This window comes from Cyprinodon tularosa, unplaced genomic scaffold (assembly GCF_016077235.1).
Source record: "Cyprinodon tularosa strain WSP-4 unplaced genomic scaffold, ASM1607723v1 ctg412, whole genome shotgun sequence".
NCBI lineage: Eukaryota > Metazoa > Chordata > Actinopteri > Cyprinodontiformes > Cyprinodontidae > Cyprinodon > Cyprinodon tularosa.
This window is the reverse complement of record NW_024039133.1, coordinates 374,186-383,023: the sequence shown is the minus strand read 5'-3', so window position 1 is coordinate 383,023 and position 8,838 is coordinate 374,186. Positions and strand designations below refer to the sequence as shown.

The following is an 8,838-nucleotide window of genomic DNA, read 5'->3' as shown; positions in this document are numbered from 1 at the left end:
AGTAGAACCAAAATGTAATATCAAGGGAAGAGAATATTTATATTGGCAGGATGTGTGACACAAAAAGATAAATAGCTTTTGCTGCAAAGGCAAATCTCCCAAACTTAATGTAAAAATTGACACAAACTAACATTTACAACCTAATAAAAATCTAAACGAGGAAATAAATGAAGTAGAACCAAAATTTTATATCAAGTGAAGAGAATATTTATAACAACAAAAAAATAAACGGTTTCTGCTACTTGACAAAGTTTTTATATCAGAAGCCATTCCTGAAGCAACTAGAATTCAGTCCCCCACTACACCAGAGAGGAAACTAAATGCAAATAAACAAACGTAATATAAATCATGATCTATATTGACTTCCACTGTTAGTTTTTAGTTTTACAGTAGTTCATTTTAGAAAATTACAAGCATATACTTAAATTATGACCTTCGGTTAAAAGAAGCAGTTAGGAAATTTTTTATTTTAGGCTATTTGTTGATCTCCTATATTTGCTGGATCAATGAATCTGTGATCGGCCTCATGGTCTGTGGAGGAAAGCTGCATTTACCTGGCCTCACCTGTTGATTTGGCTTGGCCTTTGTGAATTGTAGTAATGATGGTTGCAAAGGTTTAAAAAAAAAAAAAAAAAACATTGGTTATTAATCATGTAAAGCCACTGCTTTTTATTACTTCCATCCGGAACGTGAGCATACAGTTTGTGTAACACATCTTTGTTTTTTTAAAATAAATCAGCTTTAATGGAACTGTACATACATTGTGATCACATTGCAGGAAAATTAGCTTAAAGCAAGGGTTTCTAGACCATTTCAGGTGCTTGTGATGACCACCACTAGCATCACTGACAATCCTGAGAGAACCCCAACAGGGGAGAATACCGACTTGATCATCATCTAACATTTTCCAAGTCATGTTGTGCGTATTACAGCTGTAACTGGTTTTAAATCTCAAGTAAAAGACATTCTTTAAAAAAAAAACAACTTAGTACATCTTTCTGTGCAGGTCTTTCAGATTTTCACTTTACCAACATGGAACTACATATCTGCCGGTGACGCTTTGTTTGTTTTAATATGGTTTGTGAATAATACACTGTGCATGATGAGTCTGCACAGTCTTATCAGGTGACAAAGCAGAAAAAGGTTGAGAACCAGGAGAGAAAGGTAATGTCTTTCTTCCTCATTATTTTGGGATATTAGTAAATATTCGCAGGCCATGCATGCCTTGGATCTCCTCCTTCAGGGCCTGTGAAGGAAAGATGATACATAGTGAATAAAACTCTGATCAAAGCAACCAGATAATGCTTTAAGACCTAATATTTTGCCAAATTATAAGAATAATCCTAAAGAGCTGACAGATGTGATTGCCAAAAGGATATAGACTACAGTTTGATTACAGTTTGAAAATGCCAAAAATGCTTAGAGCCGACACTCTTCATTAAGAGTCAGGGAGGGGCTTACCCCTGAGAGGGAGATGTTTACAAAAAAATAAAGAGATTCCATCTAAACCACTCCTTTAGTTCTTCACATCAATTGTTCTATCCAAAATAATACTTGCAAAGTATTTCATTCTGATTCTAATTAGATTCATCAAAGTGCATGGACTTCTTGTGGTTTAGGTTAAGGTTTGGGTTTGCATTTATCCTGATGCTGCCACAGCTATAAACTTACTTGGTTGACTAACTGGTGTTGCTGAATGGTCCTTTTTCCTTTAAACTCGTTGGATTCTATATGGATCTCATACATGGCCCCACAGCCACCTAAACACCAGCAGGAAGACAAAAACAAGAGTCGTATGTAAAAAGAGAGGAATTGTCTTGTATTAAACAAATAATTACCTGTCATAAAACATTAAGGTATAATCTGACAATGACAAATAGGCCAATTTTCATACAAAAATATTATCTCATCAGTTTTCATGTTTATAAGCAACTTGGGCTGCTTTTTATTTAGATTCAAAACAGCTTTGGTTTCACTCTAAAGCTCTGAGATGGCGAGCGGAACCAAAAGGCTGTGGGGTTAAAACTTTTTTGATGCTTTGGGCTTTATATACACACCTCTCACATGCACACATAGTCTGATCAAGCAGAGATTAACAGGATATTTAGAGATATTTTCACTTTGTTTGTCTAATTTGTACCTTTCTATTCCTTTATGGTATTCAGAGTATATGCAACATTGTAAGTTAGTAAGCTCTGCATGGTCATATCAATAGATCTGATCAAACTGGGTGGATTGAATTAAGTTTGTTTTAAATTGAAGAAAACATTATAAATTGCTACGGTTATGTGTCTTTCAATGTCCTGAACTGCAGCAGTGCAATCGTGGAAAATAAACATGTCTCAGCTAACAGGTATCGCATTATCTAATCATTAAAAATCTTATTCCTTATTTATAGAACTTTCAAATGAATATATCCTTCATAACATCATATTATTCCACATTTGAAAATGCTTCAGAAATCTGTACTGATATTCTTTGGTTTAACAGGATGTAAATTATATTTCAAAATATGTCTGTAATAGTTTTTTGTAAAATCGTTATAAATAATTTAAAACATGGCAATACGCCTGTGCTTTTTAAAATAACTTTTATAAGGATTTAAAATAATATGTTGTTTCAAACACACATTTTTTGGGATGCATATAGATAAATGTGGGGATAAACAGGCAGACATAAACAGACTGGTTGAAGATACATTTATAAGATAACGGATGAATGTGCACCTTTCTTATAAGAGGAAAAGTAATCTGACTGGAGCAACTTCATGGATTGCTGTGTCACGTCTGCTCGCTCGAGTGAGGCTTCACTTTTTCACAAACAAGATCACACTTGAGACAGTTTTGTTCACATCTCATGTTTATACTGTCTGATTTACAAGTTTGCACTTTGTGTTTAATGTGACAGAAAAAAAACAAAATACATGAGTATTTTGAAACATAGTTGAACCACTTTCATTATTGTAAAAACAGATTGAATCGAAATTAATCGATTTAGAACTGTATTAATCAAAATCTAATCGATTCAGGACTTTGGCTAAAACACCCAGCCCTACTACTTACTATTTTTTCATGTATTCATAATTTGACAACAAAAACACAGTGGTTAATTATACACTTTTTCAAAACTAGATTTTGTGTTATATGGGGTAAAGAGAAAATGATCTTTCTCTGCAAGTCATCTAGGAGTCTTCAGTGAAATCACAGATAAATAACATTTTAATAAAAATGTATTAAATAATCAATTTATGTAGATATTAGTACTTGTAAATATACATTTTATGCAGAATGATTATTGATAAAAGTAGGTAAGTAATGACAGTGGTAAAGATGTTTGCCCCAGAACTTACACCTGGAAGTATTTTATCCACTATATCTTTTATCTAGAAAGCTTGGATGGTTAAATATAAGCGTCTATTTGTTAGCAAAGGCTATATCTTTGGCCTGACCCTGAGGTTCTGGCGCCTATCCGCTTTCGGCCCCCCCTCAGTGTACATTGGTTATTGCCTGGCCACCCTTATAAAAAGTTTCTGGCTACGCCTCTGGAAATAAGGTATTTATTTCAACCCATATATTTTTTAAGTGTATAGATGCAGAAAACATTGATTTTCCTCACCTTCACAAGTGTCACCAGTGGAAGGATAGATGATCAGAGGACAGATTAGTCTAGCAGGTTATTTAACATGATGCAGTCAGTCTAAAGGGGGGTTTAGTCCTACCTGATATGTCCACTACTTTGAGCTTGGAGGCCAGAGGGAACTTCTGCTTCAGTATCCCAGCGATTCGCTCCTCGCCATCAGTTTGTGAGGAAAATCCTCTCTGCAGCTGACAGACAGCGGCTACCTGCGGAGGCACAGAGCAGGAGTTACAGCTAGAAGCAATAAGAGCAACAACTCCTCCAAATGTTTGGTACCGGGCTGCTCCGAAAGCCGCTGAATATAGTGCCGCTACAGAGACATTTCCAGGCCAACATGTTGGATAAAGAAGAGTCACTTTAGAGATGTTTAGATAACTATACAACAACCAGTCAGTAAGTCATGTCCCCCAAACAACCGTCCCAAGGAAATTACGTATTGTGTTATCTTCTTCTTTTCTATTATGGCGGATCGCAAGCAACTTTAAGGTGCATACCGCCACCTACTGTACGTGTGTGTAGCAACATTACCTTACACCAAATTCTATTTTTCAATTTTGTAAACTGTAGATTAATAAATAATTAAAATAAGAGAATGATAATAAACGGGCTGCTCAGTGACACAGTGGGTGGCACTGCTGCCTTGCAGAGGGTTGCAGGTTCGATTCCCGGCCCGGGGTCTTTCTACATGGAGTTTGCATGTTCTCCCTGAGCATGTGTGGGTTCTCTCCAGGTACTCTGGCTTCCTCCCACAGTGCAAAAAACATGACTGTTAGGTTAATTGGCTTCTCTAATTCTCCATAGGTGTGAGAGTATGTGTGAATGGTTGCCCTGCGATAGACTGGCGACCTGTCCAGGGTGTACCCTGCCTCTCACCTGTAGAAAGCTGGAGAAAGGCACCCGCACCCCTCGCGACCCCACTTGGGATAAAGCGTGTCAGAAAATGGAAAAAAATGGGTAGATAAATAAATAATGCTTTCCTTAATCTGTGAATATCCTTTAAATTTCTTTCATTTCCCAATATTCCTTTAAGACTCAATTCTTGGCCTTTCCTTCCAACCATCCTTCTTAATTTCTCCCTTTCATGTTCAGAAGTTTTACAGTTCTTCAGTACATGTTCCACATTTTCTTTTTCTCCACATCCTTAACTTTATCATTATTTTTCCTCCCTATTAAATATAAATTGTCATTTAAATAGGTATGACCCACTCTTAATCTGATTATTACTCCTTCGCTTCTGTTTCTCTCATTAATGATTCTATTTAATACTGATTTTTGTACCTTATATAATCATCTTCCTTTCTTATCTTCATTCCATCTCTTTTGCCATTTTTCCATTTCTTTACTCTTAATAAGCAATTTACCTCCCCCTTTCCCAAAAGGACTTGTAATTGTTATAGTTCCCTCTAAAGCCCTTTTTGCTAATATATCTTCTTTTTCATTGCCTTTTACAGCTTCATGCGCTGGGACCCATCATAACCAAATATCAATGCCACTCGTATATAATCTAAATAGACTGTGCTTGATTTCTAATACTAAATCTTTTCTATCATTTCCTTCTCCCTGAATAATCTATAAAACTACTTTGGAATCTGTACAGACCACCACCCTGTCTGGTCTAACCTCTTCTACCCATTGTAAACTTTGTATAATTTTCATAATTTCTGCTGTGATAACAGATAGTTGATCTAATATTCTTTTAGAAATGTATATTTTAAACTCTGGTATGTATATTCCTATTCCCACACGTCCTTTTAAATTCTTATAACCATCAGAATATATTTTAAGGTAGTTATAATATGAGTTTCTTTAATATATATCAGTCTTTATTCCTTTTTCATTTAAACTCCAATCATTTTTATTTTAAGCAGGCACATGTCTACATTTACCCCAAAGTGTGTGTTTGTGTGTGTTTGAAAAATGTACTGAATCAATCTCCCCTTGGTAAATGCTTCCCCTCTTCTCTGTCAGCTGATCTCTGATTGCTTTCAGCTGTCCTCACCAGCTGAGTTGATTCTTCTATATAAGATCAGAGAGGAATTTACCAAGCAATACACAGTATCTCACTGTGTGGTTTCAGATGAAGCTCCTCATGGGTGAATTGTTTGATCCCAAGATCAGAATGAGGTCTCTGGTGCTGTTGGTATCTTTCCTTTTTGGAGTCTTGGATGCCATAAGGACTTTAAAAGAAGGTCCAATGATTGATGCTGAAGGAAGGGAATACAAATCTGTCAATCTGGGAGATTACAGCAAACCAAAGCCCAGTGACAGACCCACAGTTCGTGTGCAGTGCACAGAAGTTTCCATGATAATTTTAATCCAGGCTGATTTTTACAACAATGGCCGCCTAGTTTCCCCAGAGGAGCTGTTTCTGGGAGATGCCAAGTACTGGAGGAACAAACGGTGCCAAGCTGTTGATGCTGGGGATGGAGAATATGTCATAGAGGCCGAACTGCATGACTGTGGCTCCAAGTTAACAGTAAGCTGCTCACTCATTTTGTTGTCCGCCCTATGTTGCTTTTGGTGTTGGTGAACTCTCTGTCATTAGATATCTCGAGATGACATGATCTACTCGAACAACCTGATGCTATCTCCACCTGTTGGTTCTCATGGCATTACAAGGATGACGGAAGCTGTGGTTCCCGTTTCTTGCCATTATAAAAGGTAGCCTGTCTTGGTACAAATAATAAAAAAAAAAATCCTGACTTTTTCTTTATGATACTGTAGCTTTTTGTTTTTTAGGACCCACACTGTAAGCAGCGCTTCACAGCAGCAGGCTCAAGCCTCCTCCGCTTCATTAAAGTTTCCTATGGGAAGCTCTCCTATTTCTCTGAAGCTGAAAACTGGTCTGTGTTGCCTTTTAATGTATTGTGTATTTAATAATTGCGTAAAATTTAATGTTTATTTTTTCTGCAAACAGATGACTGGTTAGGTGAGAAGCATACGAATGCCTTTTACCTCGGTGACCCAGTGCACCTCGAGGCCTCATACAGTGGTCCAGATCAAAGGAAACTATTCATCGACTTCTGTGTTGCGACTCTGACACCTGACTACACATCAGCACCCAGATACTATTTCATTGATAACCATGGGTAAAATCCAACCCAGTTTCTCAAGCTGCCTGGGATTAAATGTTGACCAAAATTTTAAAAAACATGATTTTATTTTCTCAGCTGCTTTGTTGATGCTAAAGATGGAGGTCTTAATTCAGTCTTTCAAGCCAGATCAAAGCCCAGTTTGCTTCGGCTCCAATTTGACGCTTTCTTGTTTAGAAATGATCCGAGGAACACTGTAAGGAACTAGCTAGTTTTACACTGACAACAATGTGGAATGACTGTTTTAGTTGACTTTTCCTCTCTGCCACAGATATTTATAACCTGTGAGGTTAAAGCTACAGGCCAGTTGTGGAAGAGCAGCCCAACAAACAAGATCTGCAATTACAGGCATTCGAGGTGGGTTTGGTTACATTTTCTGCTAACTTACAAAAAATGTAATGCGAATATTTAAATGCTCATCTTGTAAACATTCTAATAGAATTCACAACTCTACCGTTTACTTCAATATAGCTTAATTCCTGGCTGGTATGGCAACAGAAATTTCACACTGGTCTGACTAAAACTGGGGATAAAACCACAGATTAAAATTTTTGCCTAATCTACAAAGCCAGTCAACTCTGGATACTGATGGAGTCCGGTTATTCACACTTTCAAACTACCTCTGTAAATCTAAAGGTTTTGATGTGCCACAACTTTAAGGAAAAATCAATATTTCTCAAGGACTTGGACATGCTTGCTTTTGTCATTTAAACAAAGTGGCTGAGACTCTTTAGCCCCTTCTAGTCTTCTTTTAAGTTTGAGAATCATGACATATTTGAATTCCAGTGTGTTGCAGCAATGAAACCTGCATTCAATGGGTTTGTGGCAATCTAAAGGCACTGGCTTGCAGTTGGAGTTTGCCAGTATTATTAAATGATTAAATTTCCAGGTACTAAAACCAATATTGCTACTTTAATAAATTGTCATAAATGGCATTTTTTGTTTTTCAGCTGGAAGAACGTGGATGGTACTGATGATGTTTGTCAGTGTTGCCAAAGCACCTGCATTAGCCAAAGGTCTACAGGTAAGTGGATTGGTGAGGTCAACCAAATAATGTAATCTACTGAGTAGCGTGAGTGCGGTCATGTACTAAATATTTCTTGGACAATTTCCCAGGAATAATCTACATAGTGGGGACCAATGATTAGCCTTGGGGTGAGGGTTAAGATATGAAAAGTGGGGAATTAATAAAAAGTCTTTGTTAGGATAGTAGGACATGTCGGTTATTTTTTTGCCCCAACTGAACAGTAATTTTACCTGTTTTATCTTTCAGATGACCTTTGTGACACCTTGACTTTAGGCCCTTTGATAATAAATCCCAGGAGATTGGCAAAGGAAGAATCGTGAAACTATACTCTGAGCACCACATTTATCCTGGCATTGTAAAATGACAATGAAGGCAAAGCTATGAATTTATTGTGGAAATTGCTGAATGCCTATGAAATAAGTTCTGAGCCCATATCCCAAATAAACAGTTGTTGAAAGTCCAATCTGGTGTTCTTGCACTCTTTTTGGGAGGGGGATGATTGGTCATTCCATTTACAGCCTCCAGCAATGATATCTTACTTTGGTTGGCTTAAAAATACTCCACCACGGTTTCAGTTTTATTCAGCTAAAAGCAGGAGGTTCTGAAGGCCAATTGTTTTGAAAACTTCTAACTCTGGCTTTGTTTTCAAACTGGTCCAGTAAAGCAAGTATTAACAAAATGTGTTTTTTTTTTTCTTTTTTTTTTTTTTTTTTTTCTAGATGGTAGAACAGGATAAACTAGTCAATTTATTCCAGACTGAAAATCGCTAAGCTCAGTGAAGCAAAGTACTTAGAAAATGCCTGGTGGGGGGGCAGATACTCTAGAGAAGCTTTTCAGCATTGGTGGCAAATGTTGAGACTTGAAACTAATGGCATAACCATGCTGAGGGTAGCTTCATGCTTTTGTTCCCAGTGATGTAGAAGTTGGCCTTCATTTCGTATCTACAAAAACAGTCCAATTGATGGTAGCAAATGGGACAAATCTACACTGTTTCCAACTGACACTTTATGTAGGCTTTTGCAGATGTTTTGTGGATCTGACTTTAAACTAGCCTGAGGCTATATATTACAGCTAAACCATTAA

At 37.0% G+C, this 8,838-nt stretch overlaps 2 protein-coding genes across 2 annotated transcripts; one reads left to right on the top strand and one right to left on the bottom strand.

Annotated features, from left to right (window-relative positions):
- Positions 1–638: 638 nt before the first annotated feature.
- Positions 639–4,077, bottom strand: bola3 (bolA family member 3). The gene is made up of 4 exons (XM_038298679.1): positions 3,913–4,077; positions 3,719–3,842; positions 1,672–1,760; positions 639–1,246 (listed from the first exon to the last, which is right to left on the bottom strand). The coding sequence occupies exons 1-4, from the start codon at positions 3,970–3,972 to the stop codon at positions 1,184–1,186; spliced, it is 336 nt and encodes a 111-aa protein (XP_038154607.1). The 5' UTR covers positions 3,973–4,077; the 3' UTR covers positions 639–1,183.
- Positions 4,078–5,700: 1,623 nt separating this feature from the next.
- LOC119792176 (zona pellucida sperm-binding protein 3-like) lies at positions 5,701–8,209 on the top strand. Its single transcript, XM_038298677.1, has 8 exons — positions 5,701–6,112; positions 6,182–6,297; positions 6,376–6,479; positions 6,554–6,725; positions 6,807–6,924; positions 7,000–7,085; positions 7,679–7,752; positions 8,002–8,209. Exons 1-8 carry the CDS (start codon positions 5,714–5,716, stop codon positions 8,073–8,075), a joined length of 1,143 nt encoding a protein of 380 aa, XP_038154605.1. The 5' UTR covers positions 5,701–5,713; the 3' UTR covers positions 8,076–8,209.
- Positions 8,210–8,838: the final 629 nt, after the last annotated feature.